At 44.9% G+C, this 23,868-nt stretch overlaps 1 protein-coding gene and 1 long non-coding RNA gene across 9 annotated transcripts in view; both read left to right on the top strand.

Moving 5' to 3' along the window:
- Positions 1-8,699, top strand: part of Zcchc2 (zinc finger CCHC-type containing 2) — a 53,672-nt gene extending 44,973 nt beyond the window's left edge. For 4 of the 8 annotated variants that reach the window (XM_090352994.1, XM_090352992.1, XM_090352993.1 and 1 more), the window contains exons 13-14: positions 2,461-3,966; positions 4,875-7,037. In XM_090352994.1, the coding sequence (XP_090209120.1) occupies positions 2,461-3,966; positions 4,875-4,942 (1,574 nt within the window). In that variant the 3' untranslated portion in view covers positions 4,943-7,037. Of the gene's footprint in view, positions 1-2,460; positions 3,967-4,874; positions 7,038-8,407 lie in introns of those variants that run through there. The other 4 variants (XR_016538809.1, XR_016538808.1, XM_090352996.1 and 1 more) reach the window with 4 other exon arrangements.
- Positions 8,700-13,042: 4,343 nt separating this feature from the next.
- On the top strand, positions 13,043-20,180 carry LOC150049607 (uncharacterized). The gene is made up of 4 exons (XR_016538860.1): positions 13,043-13,166; positions 13,566-13,698; positions 19,031-19,175; positions 20,096-20,180. It is a non-coding gene; the product is annotated as an uncharacterized LOC150049607 (long non-coding RNA).
- The last annotated feature ends 3,688 nt before the right edge of the window (positions 20,181-23,868 follow it).

Here is a 23,868-nt window from a genome sequence, read left to right as displayed (position 1 = left end):
TACTGGGCAGTCTGCACCTCTCTAGGACCAAAGCTTCCATATTGCCTTTTCAGAGACCTATACAGCTGTGCTGCTACTTGGAAACAATTAAAATTTGATTGATTTTGTAGTGTGCAGTGACTTTGCCACTACTGTCTGATGGAAAGAAAATGAAGATTACTTCTCATTTATAATGAAGCTTGAGAGAATTTTTATGCTGAACCCAGAATAGATGTGTCCAGTTAGCTTCATTGACTAATGACGGTGGTTTTAAAGGATGTACAAATGATACTGCAATTCTTTACCTCACTCTGCAGACTTGACTTGGTTGTCAAATACTTGGATAACTTTGTAGCATCCCTTTCTTCTGTCAAACAGCGTGAGTTGGACTGCCTGTGTAGAGGAACCTGCCCTTTCTCATACAATCTCAGTTATTAACAAAAGGAATGTCTTTCTTAGGTAGAAGACTCATTTAAACCTTTGTCAATCCATATATATTATGATAGAGAGGGGTTTTTTTTTTTAGCCAGTCCTGGGACTTGAACTCAGGGCCTGGGAACTATACTTGAACACTTTTTGCTCAGAGCTAGCGCACTACCACTTGAGCCACAGCGCCACTTCTGGCTTTTTCTGTGTATGTGGTACCAAAGAATCAAACCCAGGGCTTCGTGCATGCTAGGTGAGCACTCCACCACTAGGCTATGCTCTTGGCCTAATAGAAAGTTTTGACCATTTAAAAAATTATAAGCGCTTACTAAAATTTTAATTAAATTTCTGTTTAATTAATTTAATTACATTTTAATTGCTTATTTGTCTCTTTCAATGGAAAGGAGTTATTGTAGAAACATAATGCTTTCCGAAGTCCATACAAAAACAAGATTAGACTCTTAATATATAGAAAAGTATGGTGCTCAGAATAACTATTTAGACCATTTAAAATCATGGTGCTACTTGCTTTGGCTTCAGAAAATTTAAACAAAGTTCAGCCCACTCATCACTCTAACAGACCACCTGAAAAATATTCTTTGGACATTATTTTTACCCTTAATTCTGCACTGGTGAGATAGTTACAGATAAAGTACCTCAAAGCCATTATTGATTTGGAGATAGTCTTTGTTTTGCAAACTTTACTAAGAAATAGCCAAAATATTAATCCACCATGAGAAGTTGCTGCAAAGATTTTAATTGAATGTCGTCTTTCTACTGTAAATTAAAATAGTTCATTTAATATCATTGCTGACATTCAGTAGATTCCATTAATCTTAATTTGTTTTTAGTACTGTTTTAAAAATCGTTTAACATATTTCAGTAAATCCATTTTAAGTATGTAGTATACTTAAACCTTTTTTTCTTTCTTTCTTTTGTGCCAATACTGGGACTTAAATTCAAAGACTTCTTACTCTTGCTTAACTTTTTTGCTCAAGGCTAGTATTCGACTTGAGTCATACCTTCACGTCCAGCTTTTCCTTTTTTTCCTTTTGACTATTTAATTGGAAGTAAGAATCATAGATATGTCTAACCAAACTGGCTTTGAATCTAAATCCTAAAATCTCAGCCTTCTAAGTAGCTTTCAGCTTTTATTTATGAGCAGAAATATAATTAGATAAGCGTGGCATTTAATGGAGTGGTCCCTGTATAAATCAATATAATGTCTAGGTTGACCATAAGGAAACGATTGTGAATTAGTGTCTGTCCCCTGCTTTATAACAAAAGTTTGGAAATCTACAAGTCTACACTGAAATTGTTTCTTGCATATAATCATAAGAGCAGTGAATTAGTGAGGACAGTTTTTCTGTCTGCTGTTTGGATTTGGAATAAAATGCATTCATATTTGCTTTTCTTCTTGTGCTATAGATTTTTCATTTTTAGGACTAGTAGCAACCTTAAATTTTCTTCACCCAATTGAAATACATATAGTACAAATATTTACTTTATGTCTCTATTCCCTATAAAATCAGGAGCCAATGTCTGTGTTTTATACTATGCCTTACATAGTCTCCAAGAAACTTTTTTTTTTTTTTTTTTTTTTTTGCCAGTCCTGGGCTTGGGCTCAGGGCCTGAGCACTGTCCTTGGACTTTCTCAAGGCTAGAGCTCTACCACTTGAGCCTCAGCACCACTTCCGGCTTTTTTTTCTATGTATGTGGTACCGAGGAATCGAACCCGGGTCTTCATGCATGCTAGGCAAGCACTTTAACCACTAGGCCAAACTCCCGGCCCCTCCAAGAAACTTTTTGTTTTGTTTCTGCGACTGCGTCCCCGTATTTCTTAAAGTATGCATATAATGATGAGCTATAGAAAGCCAGGAATTAAAAGGAGGTTAGCCTGGGCAATTAGGATATGCGATAGAGAGCACATCCAAACTTCAGAGTCCACTTTATACCTGTTTTATCTCTAGCAAGAAAGATGAGAGTTCAGTTTGGGTTAGTATGGTTAGTATCTGTCTCTCTTGCTTTATATAGTTTTTATTTTCGTTCTTTTAGACACAGACAGCAATTCTGAGGATTCCGGAAATCCATCAACAACCAGGTTTACAAGTTATGGATCTGTCAACCAGACTGTCACTGTCAAGCCACCTGGTCAGATTGTTTCACTAGGAAATGAAAATGGAGACATTTTAGAAGACCCCTTGACCTCCCCCTTGAACTCATCCAAGTATCCACATATCCCTTTCATGCCAGCACTACACTGTGTCATGCACAATGGTGCCCAGAAGCCTGAGGTTGTTATTCCTCCACCCAAATCTGCAGATGGCAAAACAATGGGGATGCTTGTTCCTAGTCCTGTTGCTGTTTCTGCAATACGGGAGTCTGCAGATTCAACCCCCATTGGAATCCTGGGGCCCACAGCGTCTACAGGGGAATCAGGAAAGCGCCTTGAATTGCTGGCCTCGCCTCTGCCTGTTCCGTCCACCTTCCTTCCACATAGCAGTACTCCTGCTTTGCACCTAACATTTCAAAGGCTTAAATTGCCACCACCACAGGGGTCTTCTGAGAGTTGCACTGTTAATATCCCCCAACAACCAGCCGGAAGTCTGAGCATCGGGTCACCAAACACTGCCTTTATTCCTGTCCATAATCCAGGTAGTTTCCCAGGATCTCCTGTGGCTGCCACGGACCCCATCACAAAATCTGCATCCCAGGTGGTAGGACTAAATCAAATGGTGCCTCAAATCGAGGGAAACACAGGGACAGTCCCTCAGCCTACCAATGTGAAGGTAGTTCTTCCAGCAGCTGGCCTCTCAGCCGCACAGCCACCAGCGTCCTACACCTTACCAGGCTCTCCCCTTGCTGCCAGCGTGTTACCCACTCAGAATTCCAATGTACTCAACACATCAGCCACTTCTGCCCAGCCAGCAAGTGCAGGAATCAGTCAGGCCCAGTCCACTGTCCCTCCTGCAGTCCCTACCCATACCCCAGGCCCCGCCCCAAGCCCAAGCCCTGCTTTGACACACAGTACTGCACAGAGTGACAGCACATCTTACATCAGTGCTGTAGGGAACACGAACGCAAATGGGACAATAGTGCCGCCCCAGCAGATGGGCTCAGGGCCGTGTGGCTCTTGCGGTCGAAGGTGCAGCTGTGGGACCAATGGAAACCTTCAGCTAAATAGTTACTATTACCCCAATCCAATGCCTGGACCAGTGTACCGAGTCCCATCGTTCTTCACTCTGCCATCCATTTGCAATGGCAGCTACCTCAACCAAGCACATCAGAGCAATGGAAACCAACTTCCTTTTTTTCTGCCTCAGACTCCATATGCAAATGGACTAGTGCATGACCCAGTCATGGGTAGTCAAGCCAGCTATGGCATGCAGCAGATGGCAGGATTTGGGAGATTCTATCCCATATATCCAGCACCTAATGTAGTTGCCAATACCAGTGGTTCCGGGCCCAAGAAGAATGGGAATGTCTCCTGTTACAATTGTGGTGTAAGCGGGCACTATGCACAGGACTGTAAGCAGTCGTCCATGGAGGCCAACCAACAAGGTAATAATCACAGTAACTCCCAGAGGACTTGTTTTTGAATTCACCTGTTCCTTTCTCCTTCCTTGATCAAGTGATTCTGTTAGAAAGATCTATTTGTGTGTTTATTTACAGATATTTTCAGTGCATCATAAAGTGCAGCCAGAAAAACCTAGTCTAGACCAGGTCACACATAGCGCAAGTAAGGTCAGAGGGATGCCAGTGTCCGGTTAAGGAACTCTAGAGGCTCTTTTCAAGGAATATAATGGGAATTGGAATTATATAATTCTTTGCTCCCAGCCTTTCTTTGGGTTTCGTTGTTGTTGTTTTGTTTTTAACCTCCGTAGAGTAAGCAGAATTCAAATATTAAAACTTGGAAGAAAGCCAGTGATCTGGCATGCAAGGCTTGGAGTGACTTTATTGTCTACATATTCTGCTGGCCTCTCATGTATGTTGTGCTACCCTGTTTGTTCCTAACAAATGTATAAGAAGAAAAACTCCAAAGTGATATTGTATGATATAAGAAAAACTAGTTAAACACTGGCTTGGAAATAAGAGAATTTGAACTAAGTTTAATATTATACCACCACTAAAGTACCAAATTCAGTGTTTTTCCCAAGCTGTTCTCATTCACTTAAATTTGGCCTTTGTTATTTTTCCAGCTCTTACCTGGGTGTGGGAAGGGGGTGGCAGCATAGAGTTGGGAGAGCATTCATTGACTTGGCATTCTTAAGGGAAGATCAAGTAAGTTTGATAGCTTTAGTTTGAATCTAAAGCACAAGTTGTTGTTGTTGTTGTTGTTTTTAAGCAACCTATTTGCGGTTCAGAATGGTTTTAGTGCTAAAGAAGGTGCCTTCTGAAGAGCTTGTAGTGATTTGTCATGCATGTCATTGTCAGAGGTGACTTAGCCGTTCTGTCTTTCCCATTTTTAGGCACTTACAGACTGAGATACGCACCTCCCCTCCCCCCTTCTAATGATACGTTGGATTCTGCAGACTGAAACAAGTAAAGCTTGCCTACTTAACACACTCAAGTGTGGGGATCACGGGGTGTGGAGGGGAGGAAAGGAAAGGTATTTTGTTTCTTTGTCTATACATTTCCTAGATTTCTATGCAGTTGGAAGTTTTCATTTCTCTTGTACCAATGTCCAAAATAAGAAAGAATGAGATGCTTCTGAGCCTTTGGTCTCCTGGTTCAACAGCAGGCTGCTTTGTATGATACGTGTAACTTAAACTTCCAGACGAACTATCAAAAGGAAAATGTGGATGCGTGATTTGTTTTTACACTGAATACTTGCTGTGTGCAATGTTTACTGAATCTTCAAAACTGTGTATTTGACCTTTTTTTTTTCTTTTAAACAACACTGGTGACAGTTATATGGTTTTGAAAAAAGAAACTGCTTCTTCCCCTGCTTTTCTCACTTTCACCCTAAACGACACTTCTCTCCCACCCCCTCAGTGCTCTCCCCTTTCTCTGCCTGGCCTGCAGCAGGAGCGCCTGGCGGTGTATTGCCCGCACTTCTGTAAACTGCTCTGCAAATAGTCCAAGGGCAACATGTTCAACCTTAACCAAGTTCCCAAGACAGTGTGTATATACGTAATAACAGCATCACAGGAGCACAGACACGCAGTGCTTCTTGTCCAGACAGACAAGGACAAGAACGAAGTTGAACCATAGGAAGCTGAAATATGCATTTGAAATGGACAAAAAACATTTTCTTAAAAGGAAACGACTTTCCTTCCGTCATACTCCTCTAGCCTGTTGCTTCCGAGAGTCAGCGTGAACACACTGGTGTGAATGTTCTCTGTGTGCTTGTGTTTGTGGCGAGAGACGACGGCCAGTTCTGCTCGTCGTCCACCACTGTGTCCTGCTCAAAGACACTACTTGAGTAAATATTTCTTCTCTTGCTGTACCAACTGTTTCTCAGTGTTACGTTGTGTTTAAAATATGTGTGGTTTATTGCAATCTGAACAGAAGCTATGGGTTTCCACAAAGTCAGGTATTTGTCCCCTAACTTGGCACACATCTCGTAGCAGAGTCACTTTTAGAACCGTTTACCACTATGCTTGATTATAATGTGAAAGACTGAATTCTGAGTGTGTTGAGATTGTCTTAATCATGTCAGTGTCATGTCACTAAGTCTAATGCTGCTGTTTAAAAAGAAAGTTGTTTTTTTTTTTTTTTTAAAAAGCCAATCTATGTACTTAATTACTTCCAGGTAATTTTTGATTTCCTGAAGTGCACTGAGATTATCTGGAAGATGGAGTGTGATTCTTGGTGACTGCTGCTGTCAACAGCAATGAACAACTACCCCCCATTGTGTAGTCATTGTTTTAGGGTGAGGGCCGAGTTTTCCCATTCTTAAGCACAGCAGAAATGACGAGTCTTTGTGGTGAGGGGTTATGCTGGCATGTAGCAGAGGAACTTCATGCTTGGTCTTGGTTCAGAAGTCTGACATTGCTAGACAGAAGGAAAAACTTGAAGAAGGAGAAAAGAAGAAGAAGAGGAAGAAGAGGAGGAGGAGGAGGAGGAGGAGGAAGAAGAAGAAGAAGAAGAAGAAGAAGAAGAAGAAGAAGAAGAAGAAGAAAGCAGCTCACTTTGATGCTTCATAAAAGTGGCATTTCTATTTATAGCACCAGTGTACATTTTGAAACTTTCAGGGTGGGGAGTACAGGAAAGGGAAGGGGGGAGAAAGGGTAGATGAGAGCTTTAATTTAGAAAGAAAGAAATTCAACTAAAGGAAATTATTTTGATTAAATATATTTTATTTGACCTGGGTATTTTTGGACCACATTATTAAATTGTTAAGCTGCAGTTGAGTTGCTCAGGTGAGAGGGTTGATAAGCCACGTACGAGCAAGCTCGGTGTGAGTCACTTGCCAGTTGTACTTTATGGAGCTTATTTTATGATTTACAATACTGTACTGTACATAGGAGGTATGTTGCCTTCTCCTTATTTGTATGTTTACCATATACTTTGATATTTGAAATGTTATGTACTGGAAAGGCCACTTATATTTCTAGAACAGATTGGATTTTATGCAACCTTTTTTCCTTGAATTAACAGCAATAAAAAAAAAGTGAAAAACAGCTGAAGAGTTGTTATTGTAAATTTTGTGAAAACTAGAGATAGACGTCTCACGTGTGGTCATTTTATTTTTTTAAGGATTCCCGCCATCTCTGTAACCGGGCAGTTAAGTCCCAACCCCATGCCCACCTGGCTGTTCTTTAGTTGTTCCCCCAAGTGGTGCTGCCCGTGCAGGCCGCCCGTGCCACCGCTGGGACAAAGGGCTTTCATTCCTGTAGCCCCTTCCACCTGCAGCGCCCATTTCTGGCTTAGGACTTCCTTGCCCAAAACAAAGAACTGTTTTGATTTTTGCTCAGCTAGGCAGCTATCTCGGGGGGTTAGTAATGAACATCTTGGTTATTTCTTCTACCACCCAGGCTCCACTTGAGGCCTTCAGATCATCAGTCATTCCTTAAGCACTGGTGGAGGCGGCCAATGGGGGCCAGTGCGCTATTCCGCCAGGGCTCTTCAGTAGTGCTCTCCCACCCTCCAGCATGGTGAGAACCACGCAGAAGGACCAGGCCGGCCCAAGGGCCCTGTGTTATTGTCTGGAGGCGGGTATGGGGGCAGTGCTTTTGAAATGAGCCTAGCACATATAGAGAACACCAACTATCGACTTACGAATGACAAAAGCATTCTAAGGTTGAGGCTGTCAGGCTGCTACAGGAGTTCCTCCTCCTCCTCTTCTCCTCCTCTTCCTCTTCTTCCGCCCCACCTACCTCTCCATTTTCAGAGATAGGTTTGGTAGGGTGGCAGATGAAATGAGGAAGTGGGTGCTCTGCCTTTTTCTGGGATGAGACTAGTTCTAGGGCCCCAGAACTGAGCAGCAGGTGTGGCCTGGGGGCGAAGGTTGTACTTCCATGGCAGACCTCCATGTTGACTTTCGGCATGACCCTGAGGAGAGCGCAGGCAGGGCCGTATTGGGAAATCCTGTGTTTTCCAGGGCCTCCATCAGCTCGTTCCTTTGCACACTTCAGGTTCCCAAGGTAATCTAGCATCAATATTTTAAGTTAACTGCATACATATCACAGCTATTGTGTCTGTACATACAAAAATAACTTTTGCCAGGTTGCACAGAAATTCACAAAATTCCTAAATACCGTCCTTGGAAAATCTAAACCCTTTGGACTGGCTGCTGGATACCAGCTGCCTGCAATTTGTATGCACAGCTTTTCTTTGAGCCTTTCTAGGAGCAAGGCAGGGTGGGGTTAGGGGTTCCACCTTGTCCTATTCTGGGAAATGCAGTTCTTCCTGTGGGCTCCTGTGGTCACCATCCATCCGTGGTGACTTCAGGCTTGGGGCCTAAAGCTCATAACTCAAGTTTTGCCTCTTGAAATTGGGGGGCTGGGGAAGGTGGGGCTTGCATGGCTCTTCATGGTTTTTCTTTTTCCTCTTGCAGCTTCAATTTGATCCACCTCAAAGGTCTGGGCAGGCCTCTCACGGAAAGAAATTGCTCATGGGAAAGCAATGCCACCTGGTGGTTGATGAAGACAGTGCAAGCAAGCAAATATTTTCTACTGACCTAATTTAGAGAAAATTAAATGTAAAAGAGAAAGCAATGGAGACTGTAAGCCTGTACCCTCAAACCTTTAAGAATGCAGGCAAGTGGCTGTGGAAGCAATCTGAGCAGTCTCCTCTTCCAGCATTGTGTCTGTGTATCTTACAGCCGTGGATGGTACTTGTGCTTTCCCTGGCACTTCCCCTCTGAGGACACTCAGTTACCACAGCTGTAAAGGGGATAAGAGCCTCCTGGTTTACTGATGGAGCATTCAGTGGGCCAGGGAGATTGATGGTCCTCAGACACACAGTCATGAAGGCTCTGCGCCCCTGTCTACCTCCAAGACCATCTCTGTGCCCATGGTAGTGTAGTAACTGAACTGAGAAGTCCCCAGTTCTCAGGGGAGCCACACCCATATGGCCCTAGACTCCTGGTAATGGCTGGCCAGGGTGTGAGTCTGGCTGCCATGCAGGCCGTGTCATAGTTCCGTATGGTGTCTTCTCAGGGTCTCTTCAAGGATTTGAGAACTTTCCAGAAACAAGAAACCTTAGAACCTTGAGAACTAAGCTTTAAGCCTTTGTCTTGTCATAAATCCAAGTGCTGTCAAGCTTGACTGCGTGACTAAATGAAAGCTTAAAATGTACAAATATCCTCTTCTGTAACTCTGGCTTCTAAAAGCTTTTAGTATCCTATTTTATCTTTTTCTCTTTTTTTCCCCAGTGGTACTGGGAGTTGAATGAGCCTCATGTTGGCTAGGCAGGCACTCTGCCACTTGAGCCATACCTCCAGTCTCTATGTGTTTTAAACAAAGTGAACATTCAAGATTAAGAAATTTAGCCAGGCATTGGTGGCTCACATCTGTAATCCTAGCTACTCAGGCTGAGAACCGAAGATTGGGGATTAAAGCCAGTTTGGACAGACAATTCAAGAGATTCATCTCCAACTAACCAGCCAAAAAAGCTGTAAATGGAGCTGTGACTCAAGTGGTAGAGCACCAGTTGAGCGAAAAATCTCAGTATGGACACAAAAATAAATAAAAAATTTAAAGTGAGTTAATGCAAGAAGAAAGGACCAGTAATTGGTGGCATTATAACGCACCTCCACTCTCATGTAGATCGTTGCATTAGGTCAGTCATCTTTGTCACATGGGAATTTATACCTGTGACACCTTCATAAAATCTGTCTCCAAATGGTGGCACCCACCCACACTGACAGCCACCTTTCTCAAGCCAATCAGCCCTTTATAGCGCAGTTGCCCTAACTGAATATTTCAAAATGTATAAATCATTCAGTGTCTTAAACAGCCCATGCAGCAAATTCCTCATTCTCGGGTAATACTCATGCTTTTCAGCCCTAAGAGGTAAGGATTGTGCTCCACTAATGTTTTAGGGAACTCAAGACACAAAGGCTAGTTTAGCACCCAGGACCCAAGAATACAGCTGTACCTCTCTTCTGTGTCCTGTCATACATGCATCACTGAGGAATAGATGTCTCTGATCTGGTATCAGGCTGGCAGGATGCCCAAACAGGCTCCTGGAGCCTGGCATGCCAGAGCCTCCTGCATCCTTGGCTCATGCTCTGCCACTGAGCCCCAGCCTAGCCCCTTCTTTTCTTGTTTGAAAACTGCAGTCATGAGAGGATCTCAAAAGTTCCTTCCAAGCCCGGGAGTTTGGCCTAGTGGTAGAGTGCTTGCCTAGCATGCACGAAGACCCGGGTTTGATTCCTTGGTACCATATGCATAGAAAAAAACTGGAAGTGGTGCTGAGGCTCAAGTGGTATAGCTCCAGCCTTGAGAAAGTCCAAGGACAGTGCTCAGGCCCTGAGCTCAAGCCCAGAACTGGCAAAAAACCAAAACAAAAACAAAAACCTTCCAGTTCCAAAATTCTGTAGTTAAAGCTTGCTTCTTTTTTGCTTTAAATGGTTTGTTATGGTTTAGTTTTCTTGTCTTTTTGGTTTCAGTGGACTTAAAGTACCTCCAGGAGAGGTACTTGCAGGGAAAGAAAAACAGGCAAGACTGAAGCTAGGATGTGCAGCCACTAGGTGGCAGTACAAATGTGCTAGTGTGGTATTCCTGGAGCGGTTCCGACTCTCAGTTTCTAGGCTCATCTCAAAAATAATTTTTCCCCCCTTGGAGCAGGGAAGATTTAGCAAAAATAGAAAAACACAGATATATAAGTCTTGCACTGGAAATCATGGCGTTATTAAAAGATTGGCCACTAATACAAAGGTCTGACAACAGCCCTGCAACCTGAGGCTAGTTCAGATCTTCAGACAGATGAAACACTGAGGCGGGAGGATCATGAGTTTAAGGCCAGCCTGAGCTCCTTGGCCAGACCCTGGCTCAAACAAAAGTCATATTTATTGACACCAAAAACCATGCCAAGTTCAAAGTTCCATGTCTACAAATAAACATTTATTGGAACACAGCTCCCGTCATGCTTACACATTGCCTGCCTGTTCTCCACCTATGACTGCCGCATAGCCTCGCTTGCTTGACCCCTGATGTACCTTCCTTAGATCAAGTGGTTCTTTCTGTTCTACCTTAAGGTCCTAATGTGTGAATTCACACCCTCCTTTTCACTCCCGTGCACACGGGCTGCGAGTTCAGTCCAGCAGGAAGAACCTCTACCACAGCTGGTGCCAGCCCTGGGGTCACCATAGCTGGAAATTAGTGCTGCCCAACCTCCAGAATGGGGGGAGGATTTTGAAGTGACACCGTGAGCCAAGAAAGCAGAAAGGAGGGTGATCCCTAGGGAAGAGGAGAGAGACCTATTTCACAAAGCGCTTCGCTGGGGGCCTGTTGGGGGCCATGAATGTCCTTTAACCCAGGAAGGGCCTGGGAGGAGGAAGAGTGGGTTTGACAAAGAAGACTGAATTCTTCTGCAGGCTGAAGTTGGAGTGCTTGCATGGCATTGGGTTTCTCCTCATGGCACTTGGGTCCCTGCCACAGAGACACCTTGAAGCTTTCCCACCCCACGTGCCTACACAATTCAAGTTCCCAGGGAGCAGAGCCATCACAGAGAAGGACAATTCAGACAACAGGAATGTTTCCAGGAAAAAAAAAAAAGGCTATCCCAGGCTCTTGCAGGAGTTACTCTGTGTGGTCCCTGGACTGGTGGTACCTAGAAGAGGATTCCCATTGGGGTGGGAGGAAGCCCGCCTCACAGGTGTTACAGGTCATAGGCTGTAAAGATGGAGCTGGTGGTGTCAGGCACCAAGGATGTGAGAGCTGGTCCTTGGTCCTCTCTGTCTTGCTGGAACAGGCAAGGCTGGAGGCGAGGGACCGTGGTCTGCACAGTCTGCCTGCTCAAAGTGCACAGGGCTTTGACTGAGGCTCACAGCCATTATCCAAGGTTCAGCCACTCAATATAATTCAGGGACTCTTCTACCCTCTGATGATGTAGGAAACTGAGTGGGGATGGCTGGGTTACACTGTGTATTGGTCTTGCAGCCACTTATTTTAGGCCATCCCTTTTCCAGCCACCCTCCCCCAAAGCCTCCTGTTTCCTCCAGGAGTCTTAATGCCTTGCCCCAAAGGGCTGCTGTACCCATGCTCACAGCAGCTCTGGGCCTTGCCCCTACATCCTGGTGCCTGCCTCCCTCTACTGCTTCATCTTCTAAGCCCTGCCTCCTGTTCCAGCTTCCAGAACACTTCTCTAGACCTAAGTGGAGACCAGCAGATCCCAACCATTCCCACAAAGGTAGTCATGAAAGGTGGCTCCCAGCGCAGTCCACAAATCAGCAGTGGGAGCAAGTCACCCAGCAGAGCTGCCCCTGGCAGCAGCTGAACTTGACCGAGGTGATGGGCAGGCTCCATTTGGATTAAGAAGATACAAAAGGGTGAGAAGATGAACCTGACATTGTACTCGCCACTCAGGGTGGGAGAACAGTTCACCACACAGTAGCAGAGATGGTATTTGTGGAGAAATGCTGCTCAACATCCCCCACCCAGATCAGAAATTGCTATAGAGTTGTTTTTTTCTTCCATATATTTGATCTTACAATTGAACTGTAGCCCCAGGCTGGTTGCAAAAACCTTTGAGCATGGTTATTTAGATATTATTGCTGTGGAAGAATAAACTATACCCAAATATGCCTCCTCTGCTCATTTCAGGTTTCAGAGAAAATGCAGACACAAGAACAGCTTCGAGGAGCCAGACTTCATGAAAAGTCTGTCTAGATCCACACGAATGTGGTGAAAGGGGAAACACAGACTGTCCCTGAATCTCCTGATCTCTCACTTGACCTGAGAAAGAGCACATGGACACTTCTGCCCAACATGGCCACAGGCTCTTGTCACATGCTCTGAAACATTGCATAACAAATTTTGTCTACAATTGCTGGTGGTCTCTCCTCTCCTGTAGCTCACCACCCTCTGAGACCCTGCACCCACCACTACCCTCATTGTAAAAACAACCCTCTGTCCTTCAAGTATCAAACTTTGCCTGGCTTCTGGGCACTTGCATGGAGTATTGTGCATATTTCCCCCCCTGAAATTCTATGTATCATCTGTTTATTTCGTAGACTCCTATATGGAACCGCAGCCTAAGAAAATTTCCTTTTTCCCTAATCTACCACTTAACAAGTTGAGGTGACAGGACTTGAGAGCCATGACTTCTAAAGAAAGAAAACAAGAGAGTCCACTTCTCCAGTGTGTGTGGTAAGGTGATACGTTTAAATAGAGGCCACTGTACAGTAAGCCCTAAAACACGGTTGTATTTCCTGTAAAAAAAAGTGTTTCCTTATTCAAAACCTACCTTCTTCCTTTAGGGTCTCTAAGGTCAGGAAAGCTTCCCTTTTGATTTAGATGGTGCTTTGATTTTGGTTTTCTTTGTGTTGGCTGGTTTTTTGTTTCGTTTTTACTAATTGCCACCCTCCTGTACCTGCAATTTCTATTTTATATTTGATGAGCTAGTTGTTGATACTTTTTGTGTGTGTGTGTGCGTGTGTATGTGTATGCACGTGCACGCTCATACTGATTCTAAGGCTTGAACTCAGAGCCTGGGGCTACCCTGGAGCTTCTTTGCTCAAAAATAATGCTCTACCACTTGAACCACAGCTCCACTTCTGAGACAGTGGCATCAGGATTCCCCATGGCGCCATCCCAGCCCGTCAAATCTCTTCAGTGGAGCACACAGTACGCAGAGAATCAGAATGGAGTGACTGGGAATTCCAGCTCATTGCTATCCCCAGTAAGTCAAAACCCCAGGTCTGGTTTCTATTGGATCTGTGTCCATTGTCACACTGTCATAGATGGAGACTTCCTATTCTTGGAGTCAAATAGCCTCTTCAGAAAGACTGTTTTCACTTAGTGTGCATTTACCACACCCCTAGTGTTTCTAAGACTCCATTGCCTTTTTTTAAAAATTTTGGCTGAATTAACATCCCATTGTATGAATGTGACCTACCTTTATCCAGTCACATGTTGAAGAATATCTTGATTGCTTTCAAGATTTGGCAATTACAAATTATGAACATCTTATGTGCTGGTTTTTGAGTAGCTGTTAAGGTTTAACTCTTTTGAGCAAGCGCCAATGCATTCACCGCTGGATCACATGGTAAAAGTATATTTGGGTTCATAAGAAGCCACCAGTCTTCCAAAGCAGCCATGTTATTTTGCATCTCTACTAATAATGGCCAGCAGTTCCGGTGTCTCCGTATCCTTGATGATGTCAGTGTTTTGGGTTTACACCACTATCCTAGGTGACAAAATGTGACATCATACTTTCTCCATGTTCAGCTCCCTAAGAATGTTTATCTTTGTGTATGCTTTGGTGAGATTCACATTTTTGCTGATTTTCAAGCAGGTTATTTTCTTATTGTAGAGTTTTAAATTATTTGCATATTTTGGGTACCAGTCCTTTACTGGAAATGTGTTTCAAATCCAATATATTCCCCTAGCTGGTAGCCTGTATGTTCTCTTAATGCCTTTCTATTTCACTATTTATTTAGGTTTGGGTGGAGCTGAGATTTGAACTCATGGCTTGACCTTGGCAGGAGGCCATGGTACCACTTGAAGCACATCCTCAGCCTGGTTTTATTTTCATTATTTATTTATATACAGTCTCACGTTTATTCCAATGCCACCTCCCTAGACTCTTATCCTCCTATTTCTATTTTCCTCATAGCTGGGATGACAGATCCGCAGCACTGCACGCAGCTTTTTATTGGTTGGGAAGAGAGTCTCAGGGCTAAGCTCAAAACCTTGATCTTCCCCATCTCTGTCTCCTAAATAGCTAAGATTACAGGCATGAGTCACCAGGCCCAACCTTCTTTGTTCTTTGTTTTGCAATGAAATAGAAATGCAGCAGTACCAAGAGACAGAAAATGGCCAGAGGGTTTTAGCCCATCTTTCTTCTTTCTAGATGAAATTCCAAATATCCTGTTGTTTGGTGCTTCCTTATACACCAAAGTATGGTGTGGAATGGAATAGCCAATTGCCTTCACCATGTCCTCCACCACAGCCAACAGAGGACATGGACTGACCTTATTTTGGGAGAGGGAAGAGAGGATGCTTGTACTGGGACTTGAACTCAGGGACTCATGCTCTTGCTTAGCTTTTTCCACTTAAAGCTAGAGCTCTACCACTTGAGCCACACACAGACTTTTGCTGGTCAATGGAGAAATAAAAGTCTCTTGGATTTATCTGCCTACCCTTGCGTCAAACTGTAATCTTTGGATCTCAGTCTCCAGGCTTGAGCCACCAACCTTGTATAACCTTCACAGACACAGGAATTGTGGGCCTATAAGGATGCCTCCTTATAACTTCCTTTGATCTTATTGGTTACCGATGCACAGAGCTCTTCTCAATGTACCTAAGAACAACAACAAGTCCCTAAACCCACAGGCTCCAAGCAGAGTTTGCTGGGGCTGCCTGTCCCTCTTCTGAAAAGATATGACTCCTGGCACTTGGAATGTTCCCTTCCCCTTCCTTTTCTTCCCTGAGAAGAAAGTGAGTACCCCTTAAGTACACAGCTCAGTGAGTTTTTACATAGTTTTTGCCCAGTGGTGATGTAGAGCATTTCCAGCACTGGCGAAATGCCCCCACTCCCGCCCTACCCTCTGCACTGTCCATTCATCTGGACCATCTATACATAAACTGTCATGCTCCAGGTCTCAGCTCAATGTCACCTCATTGCCCTTCTCTCCCTCAGACCACTCTGGCTATTTACAATTCCTGTGTTTGTTTCCCAACATGACCTGCCCTGTCCACTGCTGTCTCCCTGGCTGCAGGGAGATGTTGGAATCAACCAATGACTATGTGCATGAGTGAAGCAGAAAAGTATTCCGTTGTCTCATCCTGGATCCATAATTGTTGTTGTCCAAACCCTGGCTTGTATATGAAGCTCTGCATTTTTGTAACATAGATAGCATTCATCAAACCCGAATTGGAAGACTTAGTAAAAATACTGGCATCAGTCCAGTTTTCCAGGAATCAAACATTGTGTTAATGAAGTCTCACCCTTTATAAGAGGATTTCCTTCTTCAAGACTAGGCTTTTGCATTATACTGATGAATAAATGTTCCTGTACAAGAATTCCACAAGACTTACAACAGCTGTAATCTGTACCAGGCTAATAGAGTGACATTCACTTTATACTTTATCGAGTTTTAACAATGGCTGTGTTACATTTTGAATTTTAATTTTATTTAATTTTATTTTTTTGCCAGTCTTGGGCTTGGGCTCAGGGCCTGAGTGCTGTCCTTGGACTTTCTCAAGGCTAGAGCTCTACCACTTGAGCCTTGGCACCACTTCCAGCTTTTTTCTATGTATGTGGTACTGAGGAATCAAACCCGGGTATTCGTGCATGCTAGGCAAGCACTCTACCACTAGGCCAAACTCCCAGCCCCGAATTTTAATTTTTAAATTGTGATAAAATACAACTATCACAAAATTCATTCTCTTAATTATTTTAAGCAACATTAAGTATACTGACATTGTTGAACAGCATATCTTCTGAAGTTTTTTCGTCTTGCACACTTAAACTTTGTGCCCAGGGCTAAAGGCATGGCTCAAGCAGTAGAGTGCCTGCCTTAACAAGTAGGAGGCCCAGAGTTCAAATCCTAGGACTGCCAGGAAAAAAGAATTAAACTCTGTACCCATTATACAAATCTCCCTGCCCCTCAATTTCTAGCCCTGGCAGCTAACTTTTTGTTTGCTGTCTTTATGAGTTTGGCTACTCATCCCATTTGGCCTTTATTTGATATAGTATAGCATTCTCACATTTCACCTCTGTGGTAACATTGTCTAAGTGTTGTTCTTTCTTAAGACTGAATGATAGAACTCAGGGCTTGGGCGCTGTCCCTGAGCTATTTCACTCAAGGTTAATATTGTACCACAGTATGGCCACAGTGCCCGATTTCTGGTGGTTAATTGGAGATAGGAGTCTCATGGACTTTTCCTGCCTGGGCTGCTTTCAAACCACGGTCCTCAAATCTCAGCCTCCTGTGTAGCTAGCATTACAGCATCAGCCACTGGTGCCTGGGTTTTGTTTGGTTTTGAAATAACAGCTATCTTGGTGAACACCCTGATGATGGGCTTTGCATGTCCTTAAATGGGGGCCAGCTCCTCAGTGAAGCTTGCTGAAGAACTTCTTTCTATGGACTTATTGGCTAGACACACATGACTGGAGAAAGATTTGTTAAGGTCATCACCAACTGTTAAATAATCTTGTTTATTATTAAATTTGGGGTACATATTACTTGGAACAGCAGGAAATAATTCCATATATGAGCAAAGAGAGAGAAAGGCAATGGAGAACAGTGTTGACTGTTCCCAGCTTGGGCTGTGAAAGGAGAAGACTCAGGTATGTCATTGAGCGGTCTTCTGGGTCAGGCTTGTCTAATCGTTCTAACAACCCACCCCGCCAGCCAGCTACCCAACACTGTAATGTGCTGCTCTTTCACTTCAGCCTCTGCCTGATTATGTCAACCTAAACTTGCGAGGTATCTGCTCAGCTACAGAGGAGACCTCGAGCATCCTCTTCCCGTAAGCTTGAGGGAAGCGCTACAGCAATGTGTTGTCTGCCTTCCAGTCCCTCCCCACATCCAACATGGAGCTTAGGGAGAGAATATCCCTCCTGTAAGAAGGTACTGACCAGCTCCTTCCTGTGACTCAGGCAGCGGGAGGCATGGTGCCCTGGCGAGGCTTTGCCAAAGGTCCTTCCTGTCCATGTTCTTCTACTCTGCCTCCAGCCTTACCTCCAAGGTAGTTTTCCTTTATTTTGTTATCTTCACTAGCTGCACAGAAGTGTCCCCTGCATCTCTAAACCCTTTTCCTTTCACTCTTCAGGTCTTAGAGCTTTCTCCTATGCATGGGAATCCAAAGGGCTTTGATGATGTTTAGTGGTACTGAGGTTTGAGCTTTGTGCTTTCTAGGTAGGCACTCTACCACACAAGTCAGACTTCCATCCCTTTTTGCTTTAGTTATTTTTCAAGTAAAGTCTCAGGATTTTTTGTGTGTGTCTGTGGATCATGGAGCTTGAAATCGGCCTGGGCATTGTCCCTGATCTCTTCAGCTCAAGGCTACCATCCTACCCTTCAGCCAAGCCCTACTTCCCATTTTCTAGAGGTTAATTGGAGATGAGTCTCAGGTCCTTTTGAGTCCCGGCTGGCTTTGAACGTTGATCCTCAGATCTCAGCCTCCTGAGTAGCTCAAGGGGTCATTTTAATTCTTCTACAGTTAAAAGACTCTAGGGGGATCATTTTCTAATTCTTAGGCAATAATTTTATCTAAAACTTAGTAGGCTCTGACTTCTGTGATTCCAGCTAGACTCTTGTACCAGGAACCACATTCCAGTCCTGCCCTGAGAGGGGCTTCCATGGCTGCCTGCTGCTTCAACACCATCCTGACTCACTGTCTGTAGCACCCCTGAGGCTGTGAGGAAGGACGAGTGGAAATGTCAGTTCATCAGTCTGTTTCAGCACAAGATTTTCACTAAGGGTTCAACCTCCCCGGGACCAACCCAGATATCTTTCTGTGCCTTTGCTGTTTGAAGAGCTTTTCACGTTCAACTTTATTTCCCGTTTTTAATGTTCTTTCCCTTGCTAGAGCTGAGGAAGGAACCCAGGGCCTTGTGCTTGGGAGGCAGGCCTCTACCCCTGAGCACACTCCCAGAGAGCTTCTTAATCTTCTTACATTCTGGAGTATTGAAGCAATGATCTTCTTCCAACCGAGGTGGCTTCACATATCTGCACACTGTCCCAGGCCCTCTTCCCAGTTTTGCTTGTAGATGGGCAATCCTTCTATCCACACCCATGCGCCCCTCTCACATCGGGCCAAATACTGCTAATGACAACCCAGATCCTATTTACTTCCTATTCCTCAAACCATCCCCAGGGCACAGGATCCATTCCTCCAGTTACCATAGGCCAGTTTTCCCAGAAACACCTAGAAAGCTCTCCATCTTCTTGGCCTTTGGTTTCCTGGCCTCTGCTGCGGAGGTGCAGAACTCAGTGAGTGGTGGCAGCAGACTCTGATCAGATACCACTGTACCATCCTGGCAATGCAGACGCTGCACCCAGCCAAATGCAGAGCCAGGACCCCAGCAGGAAGCCAGAGGTGCTGCTGACCTTTCTCCCTCCCCCCAGAAGGAGAGCCTCAGCTGTTTTCCATCTAATACTGAGGAACCATACAGAAAGGGCAACTGTCCAAGTGGGCCAGCATGAGGTGGGTAATTGTCACTATGGTAATGGGCTGTGGTTAGCGATAACTCCATCTTGCTTTCTTTCTGGTCTCTTTCTCATTCTCAGGATATGGCCTTCACTCTGCATCCTGGAGTGTCTTACTCTCAAGATAAGAATCTGTGTCTGTAGATGATCACTTCTGGTGTGTCAAAATACCAGCCTGCCTGACTCAAGTTCCCAGTGGCTGCTCTCGGCACGGGGCACGTAGCTTCCACTCTGACCCTACTGCCCCAAAGATTTCACCAGGGGGCCTCTGTGAAGCCTATTTTGTCCTTCCAATAGCTAGGTCTCTGGGCATTGATCTTCCCACGTGACAAACTTCTGAATCTGAGTTGGGTAACATTCCAACAGGACAAGTGCGTTTCCTGCCTAGAGCACGAAGCTCCCCAGATCTCTGGGAAAGTCTTACTGCAGATATCCCTGTGGATATCTGCTTGGCTTGTTCTGTTTTTTATTTATTTATTTTTTATTTTATTGGATTCAAGGTAAACCTGGATTATTGTTATTTATATAAAATAGAGCAGAGCCACTTTGGCAACCACTTATTAAACTGAGCATGGTTGCACATATCTGTAATCCCAGCCACTAGGGTGCACAGATCAGGCACTTGAGATCAGCCCTGAGGAAAATGGGAGAACCAATCTGAAAAATAACCAAAGTAAAACAGGACTGGAAAGTAAAATTTAAGTGGTAGAACTCCGTCTACGAGGAAGGAAGGAAAGAAGGAAGGAAGGAAGGAAGGAAGGAAGGAAGGAAGGAAGGAAGGAAGGAAGGAACCTACTCACCTATAATCTCTTTCTCCCTTGGTCATGTTGAGATCTTCCTGACATTTCTCTCAATTCTGAAAAAAAGAACAATCCATTTTCTTTCTCCCTTTACTTCCTTTCTCTTTTTTCACCTTAGAAACTTGAAAACTCTCCAAACAGTAGCTACAATATCTTCCTGGGTGTTGAGAAGAATAATGACCATCAAAGTGGGGCAATTAGGGTGTGAAACTCCCCAGCTGGATTCTGAGAACCAGAACTCCTATGTTTTGACAACACAGAGGCCCAAGGGCAATGGCCTACCTCCAGATTCCTACCTCTCAGGAGGGTTAGTTTTCTGGGCTAATTGGGCCCATGCTAAGTGCTCTGCTTAACCCCTTCTTGGGGTGTTAAGTTGCTCAGGAAAGGGAAGTGGAGTGTATTTTGAGAATCTCCCTGTGACTGATAACTGGATCAGACTGGTTGTGAAGGACAACGAGGATCTGGGGATGGCCTGCCAGCGCCCACTCCTCCTGGTGCTGCTCCCCCCTGTCCCATCATGCCAGTGGTGCCTGTCCTCTTCCACTCAGATTCCTCTACCTGCTGCCCAATATGGCCACCTCCAGGTGCAATCTGTGCATGCTCTCCTCATCTCTCCATGCTGTCTCTCTCTTTCTCTCTGCTGGGAACTGCCTCGTTCTCGTGGATTTCCTAGCTTGCATTGAAGCAGAGAGACAGACAGACAGACAGAGAAATGGACCGGTCTAAATTGGGCTGACATAACAAAGGAAACATTAGGCAACAGCAAGAGTTGTCTCCGTGTTTGGGAGGTGGTGACATGGCAGGGGTGGTGCTTCCTGAGGCCATGCGGAATGATCTGTCCCACTCCTGTGAACATATCACCTGATCACTGATTTCTTTCCATGACATTTTCCCTGTGTCTCGGAACCCATGGGGATAGACCACCCACTTTCCTGTGGGGGCAGTCATTTTAGAATGGGGGTCCACCTCACTTCTGAGCGACCTTGCATTCATTGCATCTGCATTGGCTCTGTTTTCCAAGTAGGTCATATGTGAGGTACCAGAGGTAAGGACTTCTGCCTGTGAATTTGGGGGATACAATCAGGCCCTGACAGCTCTGTGCTTAACTTTTACAGACAGGCAATCCTATAGTCGGTTGCCAAGTTTGTCTCCTAAGGCTGCCAGAAGAGATTAGTGTCAGCTCTGAGGCTTAGAACAAAAGCAATATGAAGTCACCCAATTTGGGAGACTAGACTCAAGGTCAGAAGGGCTGCGCACCCTCAGAAACCTGTAAGGGACTGTCTCCTCAATCCGAATAAAACTATGCACACAAATTGCAAGGTTTACAACTTCAAACTCTTTTGGGGGGGGGATGCACCAAGGGACCATGTTGTGAGTGTTTCTCAGATTTAGTCACTTCTGTTCCAGTCTGTTTTGTTCCAGCAGTTCCCAGCAGCTCTCCCAGATATTTCTCTCCATTGCGCAGTCCATGTACTGAACAACAAATGTGACCACAGCTTATACAGGTTCTATAGAACAGTAGAACAGAAACAGAATTTCTGCATGGGCAGAGAGAGAGCCCCTCCTCCACTCGGCTCCTGGATCCACAAATTCCACTGAACAAAGGATAGCCATATTGGTGACTTGTCCTTACTTTGTCCCAAACCCTACAGGCACCATCCCAACCTCCCAGAGTGAGACCTCTGCCATAACACAGGACTGCTGCAAGTTGTGGGTAGGAGAATTTAGAATTAACCAGGTCATATCCATGTCCCTTCTGTGCCCTGACATGGATTCATCTCACTTCTGGAATTCCTTCCAGCCTAGAGGTTGTGCCGCATCCCAGAGGGAGCCCACTTGGCCCCCAGCTCTGTCCGAAGGTCTCAGCATTCATGTGAGGAACTAACTCTCCCTGCATCTATTTTTTTAGGGTGCCATGTTGCTCACTGGCAGGGGACTGTTACACCACCTCTGTAGTAGCTCTGGGTCCCACTATGGGGTCCCACCGTGGGATCTACTAGCTGGTAGAGCAGGGCTTTTGAATCCCCATGTGTGTAAATCACAGCTCCCTTTGGCCAGGCTGGCAACACAAATGCCTTGCTTGTCAGGAAACAATAGGTCAGTGTTTTTCTGTTGGTGGGGTGGCACCCCACCACTGGAAAATGACCTACTGTGTGACTGCAGGGCAGCTTTGTCACCCAAGTCACAAGTGAGGCAGTCATGAGTGAGCAAGCTCTGCAAAAGTCTGTGATGAGCCATGAAACCCAGTGACAGTGAAAAATAAACTCACGGTCGGTGGCTCCCTCCTGTAATCCTAGCTACTCAGGAGGCTGAGATCTAAGGATCACTGTTCAAAGCCTGGGAAGACAAATTGGAGAGACTCTTATCACCAATCAACGGCCAAAATGCTAAATGTAGAGTTGTGGATCAAATGGTAGTGTACCACCCTCAGGCACTGAGCGTTCTCTGCACACACCCACACCTCTGGGGCTCCTTGAGCTACGTCCTTTGTTTTCTAAGAGTCATCTGATCCTCAACATAGCCCTCAAGTCTAGGTAGGTTTAGGATCCTCGCTGAGTAATTGGGGAAACCAAGGCAGAGAACAGTTCATGGATTTATTCAGGGTTACCAGACAAAACTAAGAACTTCCATTTCCTAATTGCGAACCCTGTTCTGAACCTTTCCATTGGACGTCAACTTCAGAGCTATGTGGCTGTGAGGATTATTTGTCTAAGAAGGGAGGACCCTATTTTCAAGTGCATAAGGGGATCACGCTTTTCATCCCCCAGTCCTCCCCCCGCCGCTCACTCGGCTGCCCTTGCTTGGCATCTTGCTTGTCTTGTTAGAAATTCACTTGACATTTTTTCTATGCTCATTATGCACACATCATTCTGTTGGGGGCGGAGTGGGTTGCAGACGAATAATGAGCTCCCTGCTCTGCCACTCCTTTGTCTCAAGCGTTCTGCCTCCTCCCCATCTTTCTCCTCCAGAGATCAAACTCTTTTTTATCCCTTTTTCTCTTTTCCTTTGATGCAGGCTCGGTGGCTGGGAGGAGATGTGCTTGTCAGTTACTGTGCTAAAGACTCTGAGGTCATTTCAGTCCCTGCATCTCTAGGAAAGAGAAATTGTCATGGAAGCAGGCCCCCAGCCTGCTCCGCTTTCCTCCACTCCTGTGTGTGTTTGTATAATCTGTTTTCAGCAGTAATTGTCCTGGATATGAAAATATGAACCCTTATTTTGACAGCTGGATGTGTCTTTGATATGGGAAGATGTCACTTGGAGAAGGGATGCCTGGAAGATCGGAAGCAGCTGTTGGGAGCAGCAGTAGCCTCTGAGCGCAGCTGGAGGGGTGGAGGTCGGCGGAGGGAGACATAGGCCTGGGTGGGTTTCAATGTTTCTGTTTTGTGCTTGGCCAGATCCCCCATGCTGGATGTCATTAGCCTACAAGCATCCTGTTATAACCAGACATTCTCACAGGGAAAAACAAACAAACAAACAATAACTGGAGAAGGAAAAAGAAAAACTAACAGGAGGAGGAATAAACTGGCAGCAGCGGCTCCTGCCTGTAATCCTAGCTACTCAGGAGGCTGAGGATATGAGGACTGAAGCTCAAAGCTAGAGACTCTTATCTCCCTAAAGTGGAGGGGCGGCTTAATGGTACAGTGTCAGCCCTCAGTGAAAAAGCTAAGGGACCATACCCAGGTCCTGAGTTCAAGCCCCACAATAGACAAAAAAATTAAAATCGAAAAAAAAAAAAGAATGGAGTTGAAGGTGATGCACATATGGGAGACCAGAAATCTCAGGGAGAAAAGGAGGTGTGGGTGAGCTCAGCCAGGCTCTTTCCTAGATCGGGACATTTCCTAACCATATTTGCAGATCAGAGCCACAGAGGTCCCTGCTATGTTAGCATTC

Source organism: Megascapheus bottae, chromosome 19, assembly GCF_031878675.1.
Source record: "Megascapheus bottae isolate mThoBot1 chromosome 19, mThoBot2.hap1, whole genome shotgun sequence".
NCBI classification, from domain to species: Eukaryota; Metazoa; Chordata; class Mammalia; order Rodentia; family Geomyidae; genus Megascapheus; species Megascapheus bottae.
The sequence above is the reverse complement of the archived record's forward strand: the minus strand, read 5'-3'. Positions and strand labels throughout refer to the sequence as shown.